Raw genomic sequence first — 27,000 nt, 5'->3', positions numbered from 1 at the left:
TCACCCCATGGACACTTGAATTAAAAGATATTTGGTGTTTATATTTGCTGATATTTGGTGTTCATAGAACCAAATATTCTGTTGGTCTTGAAGGAAATAAGAAGAAAAGATTTCTCTCCTCTCTCTCTCTCTCTCTCTATATACTGTATATATATATATATATATATATAGTCGCTTCTTTCTGGCTTTGTTTTGGTAGACCTGGTGTGCTGCTCATTTCTCTCCAGACCCTGGCATAACGCCGCCCCAGCGTGCGTTGTTCGTTGCGGTGCTGCTAGTTAAATCTTGAATCTAGGTCTGCTGCTGATTAAATATTAACTGCATGGGCCCCGGCGAGGGCTGCTTTATGCTCCTCGTCTGATTGGTGTATGTGCGTACGTTCGTACGTACGTTCGTACGTGCACGCGCGCGCTCCACAGTATGCGTCTGATATACAGTATAACCCCCTGGAGAAGATGCATGCTGCTCCAGCCTCTGGTTACAGCATGCTAGCTCACAGGCGGCCCGGGGATTAGCATGCTCAACACCTGGTTTATGCTTGGGTTGCGGTGCCCTAGCTGTGTCGCGCAGAGAAAATAGCAGTGGTGTATTGTAATGGTCTGAGTACTTTACTTTCAGAATTAACTAAAATGTTATCGTTTGTTTTTAAATCACTGAATGGTTTGGCACCTCAGCACCTGTCGGGATCTTATTGAGGTGTGTAATCTCCAAGGTCACTGCGGACTGCGGGTCAGCTTAACCGCAGGGTAAAAAAGACCTTTAAATCCCACCTAAAGACCCACCTTTATACCTTGGCTTTTAACCCTGGTTGAGTTTCTATGGTCCATGTTTTGTATCTCCGTTTTGTATTGTTTGTTGTGTGTTTGTGTGTTGTGTGTTTGCTGCTGTTCTCTGTGCTTAGCTACAGTGTATTTAGTTTTATTCTTCTGTACAGCACTTTGTAAACGTTGAGTTGCTTTATAAATAAAGTGGATTGGATTGGATTGGATACTTAGGTACTCTACTTACTTACTTTTACTTCTACTCTACTACTACATCTCGGATCCAAATGTTGTGCTTTTAGAAAAAGGTTTGAAAATGTATGGAAAATGATTGGCTCGGCTTCATCTGTGAGAGGTGCCTGCATAGGCGGCGGGTGCGTTTTACCTTTGGGTAGGCTATAGAATTGCGTTGTGGGGGGACTCTCGCGGCCGAGCGGAGCGAGTCCGCCGCCGCGGATTTATTTATTTATTTATTTCCCAGATGGTCTAAAAATGAGTTATTTAGCATACTTTTACCAATGAATTAGCCTATACACAGACAACGACTTTTGGACGTCTTTTTCTCAAGTCTCGAGTCAGTCAGTGTAGATTACCCGGCGGTGTTGCTGCCCCTCCGGGAGTCGCGGCTCATGGCTCTTAGACGGCACAGAGACAGCAGTCACTCCGCTGAACGTGTCAGTGTTTCTGCAGTGGTGTGAACTGTGAACCGTGCGGGCACTGAGTTCTGACAGCCGACTCACAGCTTCTTCTTCTGAATTAGGCTACTTTATCTTTGCCTTGAAAAAGACATTTTGCGTTTTGCTGTTTCCCAAAACAAACCAGCGCGCGCTACTCTTTGCTGCCTACAAAGCGACTGGAAGGACGAGGTTTACAGACATACCAATAGTAGGCTAGTCAATCATATGCTGATTAGGCCAGTTGCTGTATAGTGTATAGCCTATATCCGATCAGCGATCACCAGGGGGCAGCGACAACACACACACACAAACACAATAGCCTTCTATAATGCTGCGCACATATATTATATATATTTAAAAAAATACCCAGCATAATTTTTGGGAAGGCTAAGCCTTCCCTAGCCTTATGCACCCGCCGCCTATGGGTGCCTGTATGCTGTCCAGTGAGTGGGTGTATAGAAAATAGCTGTCGGGCGAAACCTCATATGTCCAAAAGTGTTACCTTTTCGGGATTTAAATTCCACAAAAACTTAGCTGGGGACCCCGGCCCCCCACCACTGACTAGCACCAGGCATTACCTTTGGTTTGACTCAGTTCCACAATTTTTTATGCTGTAATAGTTAATCTTCACTGAGATGCTAAAATGTTCTCTATCGTTTTTCCTTCCTTGCAGTGCCTGACTGTCAGGAGCAGGACATCTTTCTATGGCGGAAGGATACAGGCTTTGGCTTCCGCATCCTGGGAGGAAATGAGCCTGGAGAGCCGGTACGTATATATATCCCTCCACCTCGGAGGGATACCGTTTACATTAAGATCCACTTTCCATACTGTTGTGTTTTCACGGCTCTTCTCGTTGTCTTTGTCTTGCCTTGTGTTTCTCTATATGACACTACTTTCCTTCCTTACACTTTACCTTGTTACCTAACTCTGTAACCTCTGTGCTGCCTCTGGGCGACTAATGTCCCCCCGCGGGATCAATAAAGGTGTCTATCTATCTATCAACTGTCCTTTTTTTAGCCAGGCTCAGATTGTAGGAGTAATAACAGAGCCACCCACAGCAGGCCCCAGGGAGTCCGAATTACCTTTTATCATTGGGGTGGGCAGACAAAAACACTCTGTGTACAATGTACAATATAACAGAAAGAACAGAAGATATAAAACCAGAAGCCAGAGGCCCCCCCCGTGCAGACCATGGGTCTTCAACGGGGGGGGGGGGGGGTCCTCTGAGACACTACAGGCCTTCATCTCTCTCTCAGCTGAGGTGTCCACAGAACAGGCGGTTCTAACAGGAAACAGTAGGCCGTTTCCGTTATTTTGGGAGCCACAGAAAACGCCTTTTTGCTTCGACCGGGTTTGTGGGACCGTGAGAATCGTCTGGTTCTGTCGCCGTCGTTGACCGGGGTCCCCCTTCACCGAAAAGACCTCCAATTTCGGGTACAGCCCCAAAAGTTGTCAAACTAGCTGACACTGTATGAAATTGCCCTCCTCCCCAGATCTACATTGGGCACATCGTAAAGTACGGCGCGGCAGACGAGGACGGCCGCCTGCGTTCGGGCGACGAGCTGATCTGCGTGGACGGAACGGCCGTGGTGGGCAAGTCTCACCAGCTGGTGGTGCAGCTGATGCAGCAGGCGGCCAAGCAGGGCCACGTCAACCTGACCGTGAGACGTAAGACCAGCGCATACGCAGGTATGCACGCACGCACGCACACACACACACACACACACACACACACACACACACACACACACACACACACACACACACACACACACACACACACACACACACACACACTCACTCACACTCTCTCTCTCTCTCTCTCTCTCTCTCTCTCTCTCTCTCTCTCTCTCACTCACTCACTCACTCACTCACTCACTCACTCACTCACTCACTCACTCACTCACTCACTCACTCACTCACTCACTCACTCACTCACTCACTCACTCACTCACTCACTCACTCACACACACACACACACACACACACACACAGTTATAGATAGAGAACAGAGCAGAGACACTGAGGGCAGATAACTGCACTCCCTAGCTATAAATAGACCGTACTGACACCAAATAATGCATATAGATCTAAAATATATATATGTGTATATATACTAGGTATGTACAGACAGCCTACTATGGCCTATGGCCTGCTATTTTAGTTATAGGAATCACAAACCACAAGACAAGAGCAGGTTATACTATCAACTGCATGACGTAATGTAAGTGCACAGTAACGACTAAATTAAAAGGTAGAGTAAGTGATATGTTTTGATTAAAACACCCAGGTTATAATGCATGTTATCTAGACAGATGCCGGGTTCATTGTCTAAGTGGTACTTGCCGTAGCACTTGCCCCAGCCTCGACGACCTTACAGGCATATGCAGAGGCTCAACTTATGTAATTTAGATAGCATTTTATGTAGACATAGCAATCTATAGTGTATACTCGTAGTTTCATTGTAAATATATTCTACTCTTGGCTTCCTTATGATTCTTGATGACAATTATTTTATGTATTTGATGTATTGCCATGCGTTGTTCTTGCTTACTGTAAGTATGTTGTTTAGCCTGATGCTTGGTTTACTTGTGATCCTAGTTTACTAGTGCACAACACCTTGTTCACTGCAAATTGCTCTGGATGAAGAGCGTCTGATAAACGCCCACGTTGTGAATTGAGAAGCGGTGTGTTATTATATTTAACGCGTCTCTGTGTTCATCCCCTCTCCTCCTCAGGGTCTAAAGGCGAGGGGGACGTACCCCCGTCGCCGGCCTCGTCCCACCACAGCAGCACGCAGGCCCCCAGCCTGACAGAGGGCAAGCGGACCCCGCAGGGCAGCCAAAACTCACTCAACACCGTCAGCTCGGGCAGCGGCTCCACCAGGTGCGTACAGTATGTTAGCATGCAGGAAGCTAGCTGGATATTCCGACGCACCGCCATTCCGGCTCGCCCGCATTACTAACCCTGTCCCTGACCCTAACCGCGCGCGGAAGCCACGTAGTCGGAATGGCGGTGCGTCGGAATGCCACTCTGCCCCCCCGGAAATACTATCGAAATAGCAGATCTACAACGCGTTGTGAATGAGACGTGTTTACGTGTGTATGTCTGAGTGAGTGGCGCATTGGTAAAGTCCCTGCCCACCTCCACGGAGGTTGTGGGTTTGAATCCACCATGGTGCAACCGGCTTTGTCCTAGCGTCTTTACAGGGGGGGGGCGGGCTCTGGAGTCATTAGCTGTACGTATGGCTACGAACTGGGGCTGACTACCTGTCAGCAGGTAGTGTTGTAGTAGGACGAAGGCTCTACGTGCTCCCGGTGGGGGAAAGTAGGATACAACAGCAAGTGACGACACAGAAATGTGTGTGGGAAGGAATCGGTTGGCATAATAACGACTAAATTGGAGTAAAAAAAATAAGTGGTTAACCCATTTTGGGCGGGAACCCCTTTTGGTGTTGAAAAATAGCAGATCTACAAGCTACGAGCTTGTACTGTAGGTCTGCTATTTTTGAACGGCTGACATAGAAACATAGCTTTTTCAGAAAACTGTCAGGATGTAGAAGACATTTTTAGAATCTGATCTCAGGTCAAAATGTGGTTTAAAAAGTCTTCTCTTCTCATCACGCCCCGCCGTGCAGCGGCATCGGCAGCGGGGGAGGTGGGGGCAGCGGCAGCGCGGTGGTGCCCGCCTCGCTGCAGCCGTACGACGTGGAGATCCAGCGTGGAGAGAACGAGGGCTTTGGCTTTGTTATCGTGTCGTCCGTCTCCAGACCTGACGCCGGGACCACCTTCGGTAAGTAGAAGAGCAAAAAGACAAATATACTAATAATCAATCTCAGTTCTTCCATATCAACTTCCATATCGTCTCTGTCGGGTGGAAACTTCATATGTGTACTTCAGGATTCCGAGAGAAAAAAAGTAGCAGATTGTTTCGAGCTTCTAGATCTGCTATACTTTTGGTGCTTTTGTGTGACGCTATTAGTGTGATCAACACTTCCTCCTCCTAACAGTCTTCTGTACGACTGAAAGCGAAAATGCAAACAAACAGCAGATGACAGATAAGAACAATGCAACCAGATGTTCAACTCAACCGCAGACTGTACAGTGGTTAAAAATAGTTAGACATTATCAAAGATGCTTCTCGATCAGACGTGGGGAAAAGGGGGGAAAACTGGGGATCCGAGCACTTAATTTAAAAAAAATGAAAGGGAGGATAGAGCTTTTTACAAGGCAAACAACACCAATATGTTTCAACCTATAATAGAGGTTTTCGTTTACCTTGTACAAATTCAAACTGTGTATTTTGTTCTCAAACTACAGCAGGCCTCCCACGACTATGCACCACGCTTCCCTTTTGTCTGTGTGGTCGCGTAGGCTTTATTTGTCTTATACTGTAAATCAAATTAGCAGAAGCATATATTATAGCTTGCTGCGTAGCGCTGAATGTAAATTGAACAGATGTTCTGTTGAGTGAAATTGACAATCAGAATGACAGGTTCCGTTGGAGGGCTGTCAGGGAGGCGTAGATAGAGTGTTGTTTTATTAAAGTCAGAGAGAGAGGCAGCTGTGCGGTGATACAGGCAGTGGTGTGAACTTAATACATTTACTCAAGTACTGTACTTAAGTACAATTTGAAGTATTTTTTTTTTTAAACTTGTGGCCCGCAGTAGGAGTGAGGTGGAATGCGAGAGAGTTAAGATTTGACTGAAGTGGAACCAAAAGTGGTGGAACCGGTCTCTGTATTCTTTTATATCAAAATCCATAAAAATTCAATTTTAATTACTTCCTTTGAACGACATCATGATGCATGATGACGTGTCGAGCCTCACATGAAAAAATAATAATAATATTGTTTTCATTCACCTGTTATATTCCCATTGTTGTGTCGTCCTCCAAATGCAGCTGCTTCTGATTACAGAACTACTCCGTTTTCAATCCCATTCAAGATGACATCCAGACAGTGTATTACTCATTTGAAACTTAATCAGCACACTAAAATATGTATCAGAAAACATTGTAGGTTGGAATTAAGCCATGAGCTTTTGCTGCCTGTCCCTCTGTGACTTTGTAAACAATATGCATGTCCGTGCACGCTTTGCGCGTGTAGCAGAGCAACGTCCCATAGCCTGGAGGGATGCGACATTCTGATTGGTTCAAAAACACACAGCTTTCCACTTTAGGGGCCTGATTCATTAAAAAGAAATACGCCACCGTTACACTGTGGCGGAAACAGATATCGTATTTATCCGTCTGATCAAGCTACGTTGAGATGACGTGTTATTCAGAGAGCGGTGTGTACCACAGGTGCGCTGGCGTATCGCAGGTGTATGTCATACTGAATGCAGTGGGTGCAAAGTGATCGGAAAAGCACCCGACAACCTCATTTGCATTGATCCACGCCCCATATAGCACCATAAAAGGCTTCAAGCATGACTCAGCAGACAGCAGTTTGGTCTGTCAAAAAAAGAAAAAAGGCTTTGCAGCCGCAGACTATGCGGCTTCACAGCCGCGGTCAATGCATGAATATAGCCCGCACTCTATTAAAATGTCCACAACGGTGCGTGCTCCGCTGCTGAAGCAATATCATTATAATTTATTTAATTAAGTTCGGGACCAAGGCGGGTGCTGCACTCACACCTTTGCAGTCAGAGGTAAAATATAGGCTATCCGATATTTAAAATATCGGATATATGTCAATGCAAAAGTCGTCTTTTGAGAGAGAGAGAGAGAGAGAGAGAGAGAGAGGGGAGAGAGGGAGGGGGGCATGGCTTGCGCGATAAAGAACAGTACAAGCATATACATTCATAAGTGAATAATTGGGATCCTCTTGTCTGAAGAATTTAAGAAATTATAATCCAGTGAGTTTATCCAGTGAGTTAAACTATTCTGTGTGTGGCATCCATGCATGTGATCAATATCAATACATGATATTAATTTGTAGGCCTACTGTTCACCACACGACCAAATGCTATATTACAACTCGGCAATGATAAGCCCTTATAGGCTACTGATGAATGCACCTGAGGGTTATAAAAAAAGAAACAACACTCGCCTGCAGAAGTAAAATAGATATCCGATGTATCAGATGTAAATTAATTTCATGATGTCGTCATATTAAAATGATTCGCGGGACACGGCAAACTCATGATGAGATCAATGTAGTAGCCTACAGCATATAGCCTACACAGCTACAACGTTGCCCATATTATAATTAATTAAGGTGAGCTGGCTTAAAACTGACTGGCCAAATTGCACGCTGTGGATTTATAGCCCTCGTCGTGACTGCTGTCTGTCTGTCAGACCGGCATGTCTGTCAGTCTGTTAACCATAGAATGCCATAGATAGACCATATAACAGTCGGGCCAGGCCGTGTTCTGTCCTTGCCGGGCTCACCGCGCCGTTATATTAATTTTCCAATGTAAATTTCACCCAGATTGGACTCGGTTCAGCGGCCGCATGCTGCTGTCCGCCCCCCCCCCCCCCCCCCACACACACACACACACACACACACACACACACACACACACACACACACACACCGACAGTCAGAGAACTGACTCACTAAACAACACTAACACACACTAAACAACGTTGGATTCGTACAGTACAGAATGCAGATAAGTGTAGGCCTATGTTCTTATTATAATTGTGAGTTTGTTTTTTAACATGCAGCGCGAGTCCACGGGAGCCGATCTACAAGCTCACAACGCACTGCGAGTAGCCTAGAGAAGGCTGTCAAGTGAGCAGCGCAATCGCGCATGCTATAGAAATATCCTAATAAATAAATAAAAAGGTGTCGCTTGCAGGGGCAGTTTCCTTATGGGACTTGACTCTAGAATGCATGCATAGGCATACAAGTGCAAGTGCACTCGGCTTTTATATATCATTTTTTTATGTGCTGAACAATGTTAGGGTCGGGACACATGCCTACATATTTTATCTGCGATTTGGGAACTATTTATTGATTCAGCATGAAGACTAAAGCCTTCTGAATATATCCGTAAATTCGTCCGCCACCTAAAGAGGTCCCGTGGGATTTTACGGAGTTTCCGACCAACCTACGTGAGCGTCAAGTTCACGGCCATTTCCATGAATTCCAAATTAATGTGGGAAATCCACGTAAATGCCTTTCCGCTAGCTTCACGTCATTATATCAGCGTAAACGCGTTGAAGAATCAGGCCCTAGGTCTTTAAACAAATCCAATCTGGATGAGGCACAGATCTGATTTTAGGCTGAAGAATTAATAGACAGAAAATAAGTGCAGGTGAGAAACCCATAAAGGGCTTTTGCAAGGTTCTCACCAAAAATAATAAATAAGTAGTAAGTTAAACAAAGTAATCAAACATAAGGCATGACGAATAACAAATTATACACCAAAAAATAGGATTATTATTATTATTATTTTAAAAGATAATCCAAATCCAGGCACATCCAAACATTTCCATTTATTTTTGGCACACACCAAAAATGAAATTATACACGTGTGCAGTTGAATGTGCAGGTGTGTGAGTCTGTGTGGGAGTGTGCATATGTGTATGTGTGTCTGTGTATGCACTCTTTCTCTCTGTCACAGAGAGAGATGAAGGGAATGAGGCAGAGGTGGAGGAGGGACGTCCCTGGTGTGTGTTCAGAGCTGTACTAGTGTAAACAATACAGATGAACACTGTCACTCACACTATAGGCTGCACTGTACCTGGATATGTCTTCTATATTATTAGGCTGTAGAGATGGGCTCAGAACAGAAACCTCTTATCTCCAGATTTGTTTTTTACTTTAGTAAATTAGTGCCCTACTTGATCATACTACAGCGGCACACAAAATAATCAAATCTAGCCGTTTTTGTTTTAATCCTGAAAAGTAACAGTTTTAAGGGCGGCTGTGGCTCAGCAGGTAGAGCAGGTCGTCCCGCGATCCGTGGGTCGGTGGTTTGAATCCAGGCTCCTCCTGTCCACATGTCATAGTTTCCTTGGGCAAGACACTGAACCCTACAATGCCTCCAATGAGTTGGTCAGTGTTAGCTCACCACCATTGGTGTGTGAATGTGGGTGAGGACGCTGGCGTCGACTGTTCGCTGCTTCACCTCCCAATCTATGAATGAATGAACCATTGTAAAGCACTTTGTGCAAGCGCTATAAAAATGCAATTCATTTTTGGACATGTGAGGTTTCCACGAGACAGAGATGATACCCATTCTGGACGGGAACCCCTTTTGGTGTTTTAACTAAGCATTATGTTATACTTTTTTAATTTCGTTTTTTTAATTTCGACGTCAGGCCTAAATGGGTTAATACCGCCTTATGCCTTATTGATTACCGTATAGTACTGAAGTCCTGACGTCACTCGTTCATGCCCTGGGTCGCGGACGTTTTTCTCTATGGAGAATCAAGTCACCTTGAAATCGTCTCATGCTGTTGTAGGTGGAAAGCTTAACACACACCATCAATTACACACACAACGTCAGAGGGCCGTACGCGTGGAGCGAATTGACAGTGTGGCAGAGAGTTAGCCACGGAGGTCCCAGAGTGGTGTGTGATTCACTGATCGATTCATGAATTAGAGAAGGGGGGACGGGACAGTTGTAGAAGAAGTACTCTGTGAAAGTGAAAGTAAGTATCAATACCACAACAGTACAATATCGAAAACGTTCTGGTAGAAGCCTATTTTTAGATTTTTAGAACAGTATAAAATAAAATATATAGTAACTCATTAACACACGTTTTCTAAAATTAATAAGTAAAACTCTGTTAAACCAAAAGTCTGGTGCGTTAGTTTTTAACCGAAAGTAGAAACCGAAAGTAAAAAAATAAAGTAACTTAATTAACACACATTTAGTGTAACTAATACAATCAGAATTTGCAGTTTGTGAGTTTTGCATCCAATGACCTTATGACTGTGTTATTCTTTCAACCATTGACTTTATGGCTGTGTTATCCCTTCAACCAATGACCTTATGGCTGTGTTATCTCTTCAACCAATGACCTTATGGCTGTGTTATCCCTTCAACCAATGACCTTATGGCTGTGTTATCTCTTCAACCAATGACCTTATGGCTGTGTTATCTCTTCAACCAATGACCTTATGGCTGTGTTATCCTTTCAACCAATGACCTTATGGCTGTGTTATCTCTTCAACCAATGACCTTATGGCTGTGTTATCCCTTCAACCAATGACCTTATGGCTGTGTTATCCCTTCAACCAATGAGGTTGGTCAGGAGATGTGTTTTGCATGCTGATCGGGGGTAATTCTTTATTTAGATTTTTGTCTGGTTTCTCTGGGGGTGAAAATGTCTACGGTGGCCTTGTTGGGATAATTGACTTATTGTTTTCTATCTTTCCCTTTTCTCTTTTCTTCCATTTCTTCACAATATCTTTCACTTTTCCTAAAAATCAATGCATCATCAAAAATCAACAATCAAATCATCAAATCGCCTTATACAATCACACGAACATGGGGACCTCTCACACGTATAAACCACACACACACACACACACACACACACACACACACACACACACAAACAAACACACACACACAAAATGGCCTTGTTTTTTGCAACACACAAAAGCCGGCAACGCGTGTGTGGCCATGCCCCACAAAATAGGGCGCATCATCGAGGGCAGCCCGGCGGACCGCTGTGGGAAGTTGAAGGTGGGCGACCGCATCCTGGCGGTCAACGGCTGCTCCATCACCAACAAGTCCCACTCGGACATCGTCAACCTCATCAAGGAGGCCGGGAACACCGTGGCACTGCGCATCATCCCCGGAGACGGTAAGGAAAGAAGTGGTGACAGTGGTGGGAAAGAAAGCACTCAAATGTTTTACTTGGGCAAAAGTGTCAATAGTGTCAATGTGGAACTACTTCCTTTACTACAAGTAAAAAGTCCGGAATTCCAAAATGTTCTTGAGTAAAAGTACAAAAGTATTGGCGTCAAAATGTACTTAAAGCACCCAAATGTAGAAAGTAATGAACCATAGATTTATTCGACTAAAATCTTATGATCTTTAGTCGACTGAAATTTGTCTAAAACTTCTCAGATGACTTGACTACAACTAAATGGAATTTCATTCTAAAGACTATGGCTAAAATGAGGGGAGAAAATAATAGCTGGCAACATTAACACTGTTTGCCACGCATTTCTTCTAAGCCATTTCACATTTCGCCTGCCTGCTGCCAGAGGCTATGGCAGTGGTGCTGGGGGGGTCCATGGAAAAGGTTCTAGGGAACCCCTGAATTGTAGGTTGTTATCAGGTTGAAGTTGGAGACGCTGTGGGTATGAAAATAGTTCCTCCTCAGAGACACAGCTTAATTAAGAGGAGAACAACACCCCAAGATACATACATGCACGCGAGCGCACACACTCACGCCCACACAACTTGGTTTGTTCTGCCCACCAGCGGATCCTGGCAGTTTAGCATTAAATGGTAATACAAAACAAATGCATTAGCTGTATTACTCTGCATTTGCACTTTAACCACTTAAACCCCTCGCAACACAACGCACCGTTTTTAAGTTGCTGGATTAGGTATTTAGACATTTGATTTTGATTTAATCGGACACGCCTCCCCCCTCCCTTCCAATAACAACCCATTGTAACTTCAAATTCTACATTTTAAAGAAGAAATAACATTAATTGTATTAATATTTAATATCATGTCTATGTTCCTCAAAGTTATTTCTAATGGTTTGAGCCTCAATCACCACTCTGATATAACCAGTCATTGTCATTTCTTTCTGGACCTTGAAGCAGTTTTAGCTGCAGTACCACAATGTCCTGAGGTGGTGGGGGTGCTGATATGCAAATGATTTAATATTTGAGTCATTATAATACTGATGCTAGATAAAACCAGGCTTGTTTAAATTCCATGCCTGCTTGGAAAATCAACAATGGTGGACATTGTAAACATAGTGGAAATGCAAATTTGGAACTGGAGACTGAAGAGGAGGAATTATACAAAGTAGGGTGATACTGATGACATCACGCATACGACCAAATCAGTTGAGCTGTTCCTGAGAGCAATTTCCATAAAAGCCCCCATATGATGAGAAAGCCTGATTGTTCAAAAGTGCATATTTGTGTGGATAGAAAACACATAGGGGAGCCCAAAAAACACCAACAAAATTTAAAAAGTAGAATTTTATGTTATAGGTCCTTTAACCAGACTAATTGAAAACACCTGTGTCTCTGATTCTGGTGACTGGTGATATTGTCCTTCTAATGAATAAATATATATCATCCCTTTTAGGGGATGATACAGTTACTTTAAACCGCTGGGTAGAGGCATGCCTTTCATAATAACGAAGAGAGAGAGAGACGGAGAGAGAGAGAGACATGAATTAATGATAGCGATGCTTTTACAGCCTGAGGGCAGCAGGCATATCATGGAAACCGTGTATGTCCAAAACCGTTCCCCTTTTATCATTTGAAAAGTCGTTTTTTTTTCTTCTTTTTTTTAATAGTGAAAATAGCATATCTACAAACTCACAACGCGTCGCGCATTATGAGCTTGTAGATCGGCCATTTTCCCGTATTTCGCGGTGAAAATAAGGCATTAATGTAGGCTACAAAAAACAAAACAGAGATACGAGGATTCTTGCCGATATGTACGGTATTCAGGTACTGTAGTATACGTAGTTTGACCAGGGTCAGTGGGGGATGATACTCGCTGACACATTCATGCCCGCGGCGCCGCGCTCTTACATTTTTGCCTGACGAGAAAGGACAATTACGCAGTTTTTTTGTTTTGTGTTTTCGTAGTGTTTTTCTTTTCTTTTCTTCTCTTCTCCTTTCAATTTTGCTATAGGGATGCTGAGGTTCAAGTGGTTGATGTGTAAACAATTCTAAAATAAAGTCCCTATCACGCAAAGATTTGGTGGACCCCCTCGCTGACCCGGACTTCCTGTCCATGACCCCATCATGGCTCCAGTATTTCATCTTAACAGGAAAGCCAGTCTACACTTGTGTCTTATACTCATATGATATGTGTTTCTCTCCAGAGTCGTCCAACGCATCTCTGCTGACCAACGCAGAGAAGATCGCCACAATCACCACGACGCACACACCTCAGACAGAGTCACGGTTGGTCCAGCTACCTCAGTTTCAACCTTTTTCACATCAAGGTCCGTTATTTATTGGGCATTTGAGCCACGGACCACCATTTGATGAGATTTTGCCCCTCAGACCCAAGACTTAGAATATATTTTGTTGTCGATGATGGATAAGATTCTGTCCACAATTCCATGCTGTATTGATGTATTGACCATAGGGGAGATAACGGGGAAACGTAACAATTCTTCTACATTCTCTAATTGCCACTGCGCTAGACTGTAGAAGGTCTCTGTTGCAGCATACGGCACACAGCATACTCTCTATTTATAATGAATATTGTATTTATTGTATTTAAATGAATGTCTCTTTTTCATAGGAATAACTCAAAATCCAAAGGGGCTCCCCCGCCTCCCCCGACACAAACCCAAGTCCCACAGGTAAGAATAGATTTGATCTTATTAGGGATGCACCGATATGGAAATGAATAGCCGATACTGACACCGATGTTTAAAATAACAATTTAGCCAGTACCGTTTATTTAGTTTTATTTGCCGATATTGATCGATAACAGCAAATATCGGCTGATACAGATTTGTGGCTGATATACATCGGTGGATATCCTTAGATCTTATAAATCCCACCACAGTTTTGTAGCTGTAGTGCCAAGCTCAACCCTATCTATCTCTCCTTCCCTCCCCCTCTCCCCCAGGATGGTGACTTCTATTCGGTGGATCTGGAGCGGGACAGTAAAGGTTTCGGGTTCAGCCTGCGGGGGGGCAGGGAGTACAGCATGGACCTGTACGTGTTGAGGCTGGCCGAGGACGGGGCGGCCGTACGGAACGGCAAGATGAGGGTACTGACGAGCCTCTCCATCATGTCACACACACATACTCCTTGTTTTTATAAGGCTAGAAGGAGCGCGACAACCTAGCTGCTAAATGAATGAATGTATGAATAAATAAATAACTTAAGACATTACACACACACACACACACACACACACACCACAAGATGGAAGCAGAGAGGAGCAAAGCATGGAGGTGTAACACAGAAACCTGTGGCCTGTAGAATGACATTCCCATAGGTGCTGTTTGATGACATTGTGTGGAGTGGGCCTAATGGGGAAAAAGAGGTGGCTGTAATGTGCCTGAATAATGGGGTTTTATATTAACTGTACAAATACAATATGTGAAGACACAGAGGGCGGGATAATAAGCCTAGGCCCTGGGCAGAGTACTTATGAATAGGCCTTGGCAAGTTTGGAGGCAAATGGAGTGCTGGCAAACTCGCTAGCAAACACACATAAAAGGCTTTTGCCTTTTTATTGGTAGAGGGAAAGTAGGCTGACAGGAAATGGGGAGAGAGATAGGTGGGTGACGCGCAGTAAAGGCCGTCGGGATCAGGAGTCGAACCCGCGGCACACTGCCAGACTGGCTTACCAGCCATGGTGCCCAGACAGCTATGCCAGCTGCCCGGGCCGTCTCCTATTACCTTTAAGGCCCTTCATCATAGCACATGCGCACATACACATGTGCACATACACGTAGCGCATTTAAATGAGAGATTTTATTTGCTGTTTTACTTTACCGCCAAATTCCTGACTCAGTCCACTAAGGAATGTCTTTAGTGGAGAACAAGCCCCGCTATACTGTTTATTTACCTGGTTGTCTGTCGTGGTGACGTTCCTCAGGTGGGAGACGAGATCTTGGAGATCAACGGTGAGAGCACAAAGAACATGAAGCACGCGCGCGCCATCGAGCTCATCAAGAATGGAGGTCGACGGGCGCGGCTCGTCCTGAAGAGGGGCGACGGATCAGTGCCGGAATATGGTGGGTAACAATACGATACGACACACACACACTGTGCTGATGGAATAATAATAATAATAATATGGTATGATTTACTAGACTAATAATTCTATGTTCATGACATCCAAGTGAACTGGACTGTATTTTTTCTGCACCAAATCTCACAAAAAATAGACGATCTTGAAATTGACGATAATAACATATTGTGATGATATTATATCTTTTCCGGAAATAGTGGAACAATATGTCATATAATATGGATATATTACTGTACAAATAGGGTGTCTATGTATGTTACATTACAGATCAATAAGGTTTTGGTCAAACTTCTACAGTGTAATTGAAAGCAAATATGTTTTAATCGCTGCAACTATCTGCTCTTCCAGGAACTGTATTTGTTTGTGTCGGTTGGACTACAGTCCAGAGCCTGAATATTGTTGTTTTCTAGCTTTATTTTTCTGCTTTTACTTTGCTGAACATCCCTTTTTCCCTCCCTCTGATGATATTTAGATATTGTTAAATAATATATATCATTTATATAATTTGTTTCTTTCACGACAAAACCCCTCCTGCGCTCCTTGACGACTCACTGTAAACGGTCTCTTTTGTCTGTTTTTTATTTATTGTTTTATTTCTATTTCATTTTATTTGTTTTCTCTATTCTATTCGACTCTCGCTCTCTCGCTCTCTCTCTCTCTCTCTCTCTCTCTCTCTCTCTCTCTCTCTCTCTCTCTCTCTCTCTCTCTCTCTCTCTCTCTCTATCTCTGTCTGTCTGTGTCTCTCTGTCTCTCTCTCTCTCTCTCTCTTTCTGTCTCTGTCTCTGTCTCTCTCTCTCTCTCTCTCTCTCTCTTCTCTCTCTCTCTCTCTGTTCGCCGGGCTCTCTCTTCCTCCTCTCCAGCGATGATGGCCCCTCATCATCTCGCTGTTGGTACAATGAGGAATGACAAGATGGGAGAGCCCTGTTTCTACCTAATGGGCCAAAATCAGACCACGGTTTGTAGCCAAAAAGCCTGTCTGTCCAAGAGCCAGCCAGTCCTCCACCCTCCCTGTCCACCCTTCACCCCTTCACACTTTAAACCATCCTCTCCACCTCATGCCAGCCTGCCCTGCGCCCACTCTGTGTGTGTCTGTGTGTGTCTGTGTGTGTTGTATTGTGTACACCAGTTCTCACATTTTGTTCATGTTGAGGGAGACCCTCAAGAAGAGAGGACTTATGTTTTTTTTAAAACAACAAAAAACAACAAAACACATTTTTCAAAGAAAATGCTGCGAGCTGCTATTTTTACTCGCCAACATATAAATGGATATAGTATCGTATAGGACCCCACTTTGAGAAGCGATGGTGTACACAGACGCTTCCTGTCATGTCTCCCCCTGACTTGTATCTGCTTCCATGACGTCTGTTTCACTCACAATGCACCTCCCCTCTCTGAGCCAGCAGACAAAGCCGTTCTTTAGCGGGGCTACATACTCCAACCGAACCTCTCAAGTTTCTTACTGAGGTTGTACGTTTAGGAATAAGGTTAGGTTTAGGCATAGTTTTACAGAGCTTACGTTTAGGCATGAGGATAGGTTTAGGCATTGTTTTACTGAGGTTACGTTTAGGAATAAGGTAAGGTTTAATAGGCATAGTTTAACTGGGGTTACATTTTGGAATTAGGCTAGGTTTAAGCATAGTTTTACGGAGGTTATGGTTATGAATACCTGGTGGTGACCGCTCCGAGATCCATGGATTTGATCACAATTTGGGGCTAGCGTTCCTGTTCTTCCTACAATCAACCCTGAACTGCACACAGAAGTTTTAGTAGTTTGACTAGCGAGTATGACTGTATATTACTGCCTACTAAAACTTCTGGCGAAGATGGTAGGACGTCTCGGGGCGGTGCGTGATTTATTTAGTTTTTGTTTCTTCATTCTGCCTAAGGCTTCGTTCTGCCAGCAGCGAAAGCAGCGGTATAGTTTTGAAGAGACGGTTCTATAGTGTCCTGAGCAAGAACAACCTCCAGGGAGGTATACAAACCCCTCTGTAATCCATCTCTGACTGACCATGAATAAACACAAGCTGTTGCAAGAAATGGGGGGAAAAAACCCTCTGTGCCTCTGTGACACGTTTCCCATAGCAGCGTGTCAGAGGAGGAGATCCAGTATTAAAAGCACTGCTTCCAGCGGCTGGCTGTACACAGTAGTGTTGCCAGAGTTTGTGAGAGAAATAATAAACAATCAGGTCTATGAAAACAAGCCCAGAAGAAGCGACTATTATATACGTAGGCCATATGAGCACTTTGGATCTGTGTTATTTTCTAAAGAATCTTGGGGGGAAAACATTCCCCCTCTGGTACATAGCACGGGGTCCCCTGGCACAAAATATTTTCAGATGGGGATATGCAGACACATACTATTAATCTGGGTGTCCTTGCCATGAAAATGTTTGAACCACCATTTAAGCAACATCAGGAAGCAAAGCCCAAATAAGCAACTACACTTTAGAAACAAGCCTATAAAACCCTCAAGCAATATCTCCAAGTAATGTGCGAGCTGCAGTTTTGCTAGGCAGATTCATTGACCTAATACTGGATAGATTACTGATTGCCCAGGGTCTGGCATATATGAAATACCTTTCATCCTAAACTTAATTTGGATCTGTAAAAAAATGTGTTGTTCGGTTGGACTCTCTGTGAAGTATGTAGCCACCTTTACTGAGATTGACTCACGTCTCTGTTTCATCACTCACGGCGACCACACACACACACACACAGAGCCATAACACCTTTTTATTTACTTTTTTGCTTTGGGTTTGTTGTGCCACCCTCCTCCCCGACAACAACAATGCACAACTGAGTTGTTCTGCCATTTTGTTTTGAATGGTTTCTCTGCAGTGACTGTTGTTCTGTCACATGACACTGGCTGCCCTCAACCTGCTGATGTGTTGCACCTGTTGTCATAGCTCTGGTCCTTAGAAGGTCGTTAGAAGGATCGAGCTCGAGGATCGTGTTACTTCCGAGCCGTTGCGGCCACGCACCTCCCGGTATCCTCTCGCCTATAGTAAAAAATTAAAATACACTTTCACTACTCAATAAAACAAAGACGATTTAGAGGAGTTGAAAGCATACTTTCCTTTAGTGGGAACACTCAGACCCCCCCCCACACACACACACACACACACACACACACACACACACACCTCACGTGTAAAATACACCTTTTTGGCCAGAAAAGAAAATATTTCAGTGGAAGGAAAAAACGTTAAGCCCTAACCACACCAAAGGGTCGAGACGGTTTTAGCGTCGTCCCAGCGGTGTGATATGTCCTGTTGCACATTGACTCCCAGCGTCCCAAGTGATTCATTCAACTGGTTGAATTCAATGGCCGAAACCACACCAAAGGGTCACCATGCAACTCCTTGCAACCGTTTGGACCAGGAGTTGCATGGCGACCCTTTGGTGTGTTTAGGGCTTTAGAGGGCGCAGTGGAGTAACTAAAACATATTTTTTCTTCCAGTGAAATATTTTCTATACTGGCCAAAACGTGTATTTTGGACGTGAGGTGGGGGGGACTCTGAGTGTTCCCACTAAGTATACACTGACACCACGGCACGTATTCAGAGCGTCAAGCTGTGACTCCGCCCACCCCCGGGGAACTGCAATGCAATTTGCGGCATTACCAAAACAATATTGCGCAGAGTAGCGATTATCAAATGTATTTGCAATGCCATACGTTGAAAGATCTGTTGCCCATGGACAAGGCACGCTACCTCCGCAAGTTAGATATTATCAGCATAGATGTTTGTCCGTATGTGATTAAGGATTGGACCAAGTTGCATTGGCAGCCAAATTCTTACCCCGGGCTAAAACCGAATGTGACGTTTATGGGCGTTCCTGTCTAGCTTGGTGTCAGTGTATAGGCTTTCAACATCTTAAAACCGTCTTTGTTTTGGCGAGTGGCAAAGGTGTGTATTTTAGTTTTTACTACAGACGAGAGGCTGCTGCAGCCTGTGCTACCGCGGGTTCGCAGGCAATGGCTGAAAAGTAGCATGCCGTTCCTTCCAACGCCACGGAGCACATGGACCAGAGCTACTGTCGTTGTGTCACATGGTTACTGGCTTCTCTCAAACCTGCTGATGTTTTGCACCTCTGCTGTTGTTGTCGATGACGTCAACCTGTGTTGTTTTTTTATTTATTTACACCCATTGTCACCACAGATCCAGTCAAAACAATTCACCATATTCACAGGGCGGCCATTTTGCACACTTTTAAGTCACACTTAAAGTGTCACCCGGGGGGGGGACGTTTCCTCCCATCGTGCAAATATGACGAGAGAGCAAGATGGCCGCTGTGTGAATATGGTCAATAGAGCCCGACACAGGTCACATTTGTGGGGTCCGGTCCCAATTATTTGGAGAGAGAGTTTGTCCGAGAAAAAAAACATTACATACACATTTAACAGAACTATATAACTACTAGGCCTTCTCCAAGCTCACGAAGCATCGAGAGCTTGGAGATTGGCGGATCATTTTATTTTTATTAAAATGTTATTGTTTTAAAAAAACAGTCTAATAACCGATATATCGGCCAAAACGTATATATCAGTCGGGCTCTAGAAAGCATTATATGCTTGAATATTATGAAGTGATTTTGACACCTCCATGTGATTCAGTGAACAATGAAATCACTTACGGTTACATTATTTATATTATTATTGCATATTATTATTATGTACTGCATATATATATATATATATATATATATATATATATATATATATATATATATATATATATATATATATATATAATTTTGTTGGAATGTTTATGGAAGAGCATGTATATGCATGGTTTATATCCATAATAAAACAACCTGTATTGTCAATCATCAATACAGATGCAAGCGTTCACATTTATTTTTAATTGTATTTATTTAAGAATACGAATATGGACATTATCAGTGGTGGAAAGTAACTAAGTACACATAACTTTTTCAGTAGCCTACTTTTACTTCTACTACATTTCAGAGGCATTTTTTTTACTTTTACTCCATTACAATTATTTGAACACTTAAGTTGCTAGTTACTTTGGAGATTTAAATTTAGATCAGAAAACGAACAGTAACCACTTCAGCCCTATATACATTTCGGCCATTTGAAAATAGCAGATCTACAAGCTCACAATACGTCGCATCGTGGCACATTGTTAGCTTGTAGATCTGCTATTTTCAAAAGATTCTGTAACACTTTGAACTTGTGAAATGAGACATTCTTCACAGTGAGTACTTTTACTATTAGTACTTTAAGTACATTTTGATGCAGATATCTTTGTACTTTTACTTAAGTACATTTTCAATACGAGATTTGTACTTTTTCCACCACTGGACATTATAAAGATATCGTTGCTGTCGGGCAGAAACCTTGTATCTCCATATTTCAGCGTTTTTTTAAATTTAATTAATGCTCTATTTCGTGTAGCGAAAATATCCGATCTACAAGCTCACGACACGTCATGATGTGACTCGCCAAGAGCTTGTAGATCTGCTATTTCTGCTATAATAATAATGTGGATTTCATAAACATTGAACCAATGACAAGTTTTAACAAGAGCTTGTGTGACTAAATCATAACTGCATTGGATTTATTTTTGGGACATTCAAGGTTTCCACCCCCAACATGAAACGATATATAACACGTAATAGTGTCATATTTCACAACCTCTCGTACGTGCGTCTTTATTATAATTTTTGTCGTTTTTGGACTCCCTCTTCCTTGCGTTTCTGTTCACCCTCATGCAGACGGCAGCTCCAATGACGGGCACCCTCCCCCATCCGGCGGGGCACAAAACGCTCCGGAAGTGAGACCCCCGGCGCTCGACGACAGCCGATACACACAGCACACGTCGTGGTCATCATCGATAGAGTCCACCTCTTACCAGTCACCAGAACTTCACCAACAACAAACACCATCGCGCCACCAGGAGGAGGCCGTGCGTACTGCGGGCGGCGGCGGCCGAGACAGAGACACGAAGACGAGGGACGTCCGCTTCAGCGCCGAGCCCGCCACGATGATGGACTACCAGGGCCGGCCCTTTAACAGTCCCCCCCACCACCACCACCACACATGGAACAACAGCCACACCGCCGCCAGACAACAACAACTACAATTACAACAACTACCGGTACAACTACAGCCGTCTCCAGACAATAACAACATTGCCGCCGCCAACAACAAGAGCCGAGGCCGCAAGGTCAAGAAGTCTGAGTCGGAGAGCGGCATCTCCAAGCTGCTGAAGACTCTGAGGAAGGACAGCTCGGGGAAGAAGGCGGCGGCGGCCGCCGCCGAGAGAGAGCGGGAGCAGCAGCAGCGCAGCGGTGAGCTCCGCGGGCGGGAGCTCTCCACCACCACGCTGGACCGGAGGTTCGGCGGCCGCGCGGCGCGCCGCGGCTCCCTCGACCGCTCCTCCGTGGCGACGAGCGAGAACAAGCGCAATTCGTCCCCGCCGGACCGTCGCCGGGCCAAGTCCATGGACCGCCGGGGGACGCAGCACCGGGACCGCGAGCACCGGGACCGCACGCCTGAGCGCGAGGAGGAGTGCGATGACGGGGGCTTCCTCGCGGCCGTCACACCCGAGCGGAGGTTCTATGAGCGGCGGCTCCTCCTGAAGGAGCCGGTGACGCCCAGCCGAGTCATCAACGCTACTGCCGCCACGCCCGAGCGCGTTGGCATCGTCGTCAACAACGGCGACACCTCGTCGCTCTCCTCCAGGGGGCACTCCTCTGCCGATCGGGCCAACAACGGCAGCATGAACAACGGCAGCATGTTGTTGTCGCGCGGCGGCGACTCCTCCCCGGAGAGATACAGTGGCGGCGGCGGTAACAGAACCAACGGAACCCCTGAGAGACGCTACCGAAGCGAGCGGGACTCTTCCCCCGACTCCTCCTCCTCCACCGCCTATAGCCGGGAGGAGCTGAACTATGTGGCGGGTGCTACGGCGCCCCCTAGACTCCAAGACTACTATGGCATGTTGAAGAACAACGCTGCTCATCACAACAACGGCGCCGCCGCCGTGGCTAACAACGCTACGTTCAACAACAACAATGCGCCCGCACAAAACAACAACAACAACAACAGCAGCAGCAACACGATGGCCGCCGTGGGCTGCCGTAGCAGCCCGCCGCGCCCCGCCCCCCAACACCACCACCATCTCATCCCAGAGCCCAAGAGACGGCCGTACAAAGAGAGCCCCAAGGACCTCAGCATCTAGAAGCAGAGTGAACCTCCACTCTTTTTCACGTCCAAGGAACCCCCCTTGAACCCCTCTCCCCGCACTGACCCCCCCCCCCCCCCCCCACACACACACACACACACACACACATAACTCTGAGAGTGTACAAATGGAACCAAATGGTTACATTTGTACGCTCTCGGAGTTACGAACATGTAAAAGGATTCCGTTTTGGTTTCCTGACTATCAATAATTCAGCCCCCTCCGCCCCTGGAACAACACTCACTCCCCCACGGACCTTTGGGGTAAACTCCAACCCCCCCCCCCCATGCCTCCTCGTACTGTTGTGGAAAACAATGTATAATACACTGGAATTATCGGAACTTGTGAGAGGATACTGACTCTTGTGATTTATTTGATCAATTGGTTTATGAATCAATCGATTGATTGACTCATTTTGACCCCTCCAGCCACAGATTCCTAAAAACAGCAGGAGTACAATCTTTTTTTTTTCTTTCTTTTTTTCTTTTTTTTTGTTCCATGCTGGTCGTTTTGTTATTGTTGATTATTTTTTGGAACATAAACACAAAGTTGTTGTACTATATAGTAAAAAGGTATTGTATGTGCCTGCATATATATATATAAAAACAAGAAAAGTAAATACAGTGATTTTTCTTTCTTTTTTTGTAGGCATTTCTAAAAAAAAAATGTTTCCCTCCCGGAAAGTTTGAAACAATGCTTCCAAACTTGTGGTAAAACTAGTACTTCTAAAAACAACCCATTAGTAGGCTGGTTTTAAAATGTTTTAGATGTATTTTATTTTTCTTTGTTTTTTCACTCCCCCAGAATTGCTTTTTATTGAACAAAACTATAGCACAAGATACCGATGGGTTTCACAAGTAGTGTGAATACTGGAACTGAAGACGAAAATCTAAAATTTAAGATCAGATGGTAAATCTAGACTGACGGGGTGCGCACGCTTATCCGACACACCAAAAGTCCAACATGCGCAAATCACCCACTGCTCCCGACATGCGCTGCTCCCGACATGCGCTGCTCCCGACATGCGCTGCTCCCGTCATGCGCTGCGTGGTATACGGTTAGGGTTTGGGGTAGGGTGTCGGTCTAACGACTGTCGGACTGTTAGTATGTCGGAACTAAAGCCTGTACCCAGACTGACGCATATATACATATATATATATAATTATAATAATATAATATATATAATATTTTTATTTGCTCACTATTTATTTTTGGAATAATATCTGGAACAAGCTTGTTGAGAGCTGTATGGTCCGTGACATTCTGTACCTTGGGGGAAAAAGCATGTTAGAATCCTACTTTTTGTTGTCGATTTTTTCTCGGTCGGGCGGAAACCGAAACCGTTCCATTTTAGACCTGAGGCCGATGCTACAAATGTCTTCTAAATCTTAGTTTTTCTGCCTGAAAATGTTACTATAATCAATGGTTCTCAAACCTTTGTCATGTCAAGGCCCCCCAGAATTGGCATGCATTTGGCCGCCTGTATTTGTTTTACTTCTAATTGGTTTGTACTAATAAGGTAAATCTAAAAAGTAACTTCTAACTAGAGATGTTGCGGAGTAGTGGTATAAAGTGTTGAAAAATGGACAACTTAAAATTAGCTAAATGTTTTACCTAAGTACGGTACTTGAGTAAATGTACTTAAAAAATGCAGCAGATCTGCATTATTTAATTTGAATCCTGAAAAGTAACAGTTTTGGACACGTGAGGTTTCCACTCGACACAGACGATATGACAGAAAGATCGTATTTTCAACTGGGGAAAAAAAGATTCACGTTGACACTGTTTTATGTTGCACAAACAAAATACGCTATCGCAATGTCTGTCACACGACCCAGTCAAGCACAAATGTTACTTTAAACGCCCTCAAGTCTACATCCTGCATCGACATTTTAAATACTGTACGTACGACGTACGTATGAAACAGTGAAAACAGAGGGAACAGTTCACTTTCCTCTCATGAAAGATACACCTAAAAGGGCTGATCATCACACTGAGCACTGGAACTATACAAATGTAATTTTAAGAATCGTCAAGTGGGTGGCATAGAAACGGGCAGAAATCTCCATATTATTATTATTATTATTTCCCCGTAAATTAACTCCCTACTTTATCATACTACAGTGTCACACGAAAGCATCAAAAGTAGCAGATCTACAAGCTCAAAATGTGGCGTGAAGCGACATCTGCTACTCTTGAATTTGAATCCTTAAAAGTAACAAGTTTGGGCATGAGCTTTCCACCCGACGGAGACACGTTATGCATAATATCTAATGAAATTGAACGATATAAAACCCAACATACTGGCATCTCTGGTATCTCTACCACCCAACGATATAAAACCCAAATTAGCTTGGGGGACCCCCTGGAATCTCTGTTGTGGACCCCCTGGGCGTCCCCGGACCCCACTTTGAGAACCATTTGACGTACATAACTTTATGGATGTCGTTCTGGGTGTGAGCAGTCAGCTACGATGTAGCGGTGAGACGAACCAACCTGCAGTCACTCGTATCTTCAAACAAAGTTACAAAGATCACGTGTAGGCTCAAACATCTCAGAGAAACAATGCCAGATTTTACAAGTTGCCATTGGGCCTACGTGATTTAAGATATAGGCCTATGCCAAAAGAAAGAAATAAGAAAAAGACAAAAAAGATACGTCCCAAACGTACATGCACACGGTCTTCACTGGAGATGCTTGTGTAGTTGTGCATCAGATGAGTGTATATCGACTCATCTGATAACCTGTATTGTCTGAAGAAAGTTCGGTGAAAACAACTTATAGTCATTGTAAACCATCACCTGATTAGCGTTTGCACAACGACTGCATCTCGGATCATAAGACAATGAGGCAACGTTGCTTAAATGTGGTGCAAGTGATTATTATTATTATTATTATTACATTTTGTTAAAATAACTGTTCTGATAGTAATCATTGCTGTATACACAGCTAAACACTAGTATAAGTGTTTCTTGCAGTAACGGGGGTCTCCGTCTCCAGCGCTTTTTCAAAGGGAAATACCGGTACCATACATTTATTATTCACTGACTCTCTGTTTCCGAGTGAAACGGCTTTCAAACTAAAGGTGTTCTCAATAGAAAATCATGTGTAGCAGTCCTGGAGTACACAATTCAGACACCAGATGGAGGTGTTGGCGGTAAATGAATTAAATAAGCCCTATTTATACTTCCAAAAATAAATTGCCCATGTACAAGCTCACATGGTAGTGGATCTACAAGCTCAAAGTAGGATTTGTCACATGTTACCACAGTGTCCTCCGCATCTGACCCATCTCTTGGAGTGGTGAGCCACAGCCGTGCCTCCCTCGGGAATCATTTGATTAGATCACATGGTAGTAGATCCACAAGTTCAATACAACTTTTGAAATATCATGGCAATGAAAAATGAACCGGTTATCACTTGTAAGTACCTTAATTAGAAAGGTTTGGTTTCCTTCTAGTAGAATTCTCTTCTACTTCGTCCACATCCTATAAGTAGTTATTATTATAGAGTAGATCTACAAGCTCACAAGGTAGTATATGTTCACATTGTCCAAATGATATAAGGAAGATGTGAAAATAGCTGATCTACAAGCTCACAATATTTATCCGTGGAACTGATCGAGTTAAATTAAATGTAACGCCTCAAATGTCCAAACGTTCACATTTTATTATGTTGGCGGGGTCCTCAGTTCAAATGTGAAAAGGTTGTGAACCCACTGGGTTTTAGATATAGGCCTAGTTTTGATAGACAGATGTTTGAGGTACGGAACTCGATGTCGATCTGCCATCCTGAGCCACGTATACGCTGTCACACCACTGGAATCTGACCGCTGCTTTACCACGTATTTATGTGTTTTTATGTTTCACTAACCAACTTGAAAGAAAAATATATTGGGGGGAATAACCACACCACAACACAATCTGTTACCTAGTTTTTCACTGTCGTCGCCATGTGGTACTGTATCGAACAGAAGAAAAAAGAGCGAAAAGAAAAATGTATTCCCGCGTTGGCCAAGACGAACCTGTAAAGAGTTTTACTATAATGTAACAAATAGGATTTACCTCGTTGAAGGAAATTTAAAAATGTTGCCTTTTTCTTGTACAAAAGAGAAATTTATGAGAAACCTCAATGGTTTGTGGGGGAATGTGACGATGATGATATTGTGTTTATATTTCTGAAAATGGACCTGTTTTGATTCACGGGGGGAATAATGACGATTTGCTCCGGATCAGGTATATGATGTAAATGAAGTATGTATTTGGTAAATCAGAAGCTGTTTGTTGGTTTGAAAACTCTCTCTCGATGGTTAGCCTGCCTTTGTATTATAAAGCACTTGTATGCAGTGTGTGTTCTTTAAAAAGCATTATTTCTCGCGACGTGCTCCGGACAATAATGCCGTCTCTGTGTTGAAAAAGCAGTACATGTATATGGGCCAATCCTTTTTTTTCTTCTTT

General features: G+C 43.9%; 1 protein-coding gene across 1 annotated transcript in view; it reads left to right on the top strand.

Moving 5' to 3' along the window:
• LOC308316096 (membrane-associated guanylate kinase, WW and PDZ domain-containing protein 1-like) overlaps positions 1-22,640 on the top strand; it is a 130,551-nt gene extending 107,911 nt beyond the window's left edge. Inside the window, exons 17-26 of the mRNA XM_080764465.1 lie at positions 2,112-2,203; positions 2,932-3,127; positions 4,177-4,324; positions 5,076-5,230; positions 11,005-11,208; positions 13,435-13,516; positions 13,863-13,923; positions 14,196-14,339; positions 15,177-15,315; positions 21,072-22,640. Coding sequence (XP_080620591.1) covers positions 2,112-2,203; positions 2,932-3,127; positions 4,177-4,324; positions 5,076-5,230; positions 11,005-11,208; positions 13,435-13,516; positions 13,863-13,923; positions 14,196-14,339; positions 15,177-15,315; positions 21,072-22,540 — 2,690 coding nt within the window. The 3' untranslated portion in view covers positions 22,541-22,640. The remainder of the gene's footprint in view (positions 1-2,111; positions 2,204-2,931; positions 3,128-4,176; positions 4,325-5,075; positions 5,231-11,004; positions 11,209-13,434; positions 13,517-13,862; positions 13,924-14,195; positions 14,340-15,176; positions 15,316-21,071) is intronic.
• The last annotated feature ends 4,360 nt before the right edge of the window (positions 22,641-27,000 follow it).

Source organism: Protomyctophum bolini (genome assembly GCF_963924005.1).
Source record: "Protomyctophum bolini genome assembly, chromosome: 5".
Taxonomy (NCBI): Eukaryota; Metazoa; Chordata; class Actinopteri; order Myctophiformes; family Myctophidae; genus Protomyctophum; species Protomyctophum bolini.
Note: the sequence above shows the minus strand (reverse complement) of the source record. Positions and strands in the feature narration are given on the sequence as shown.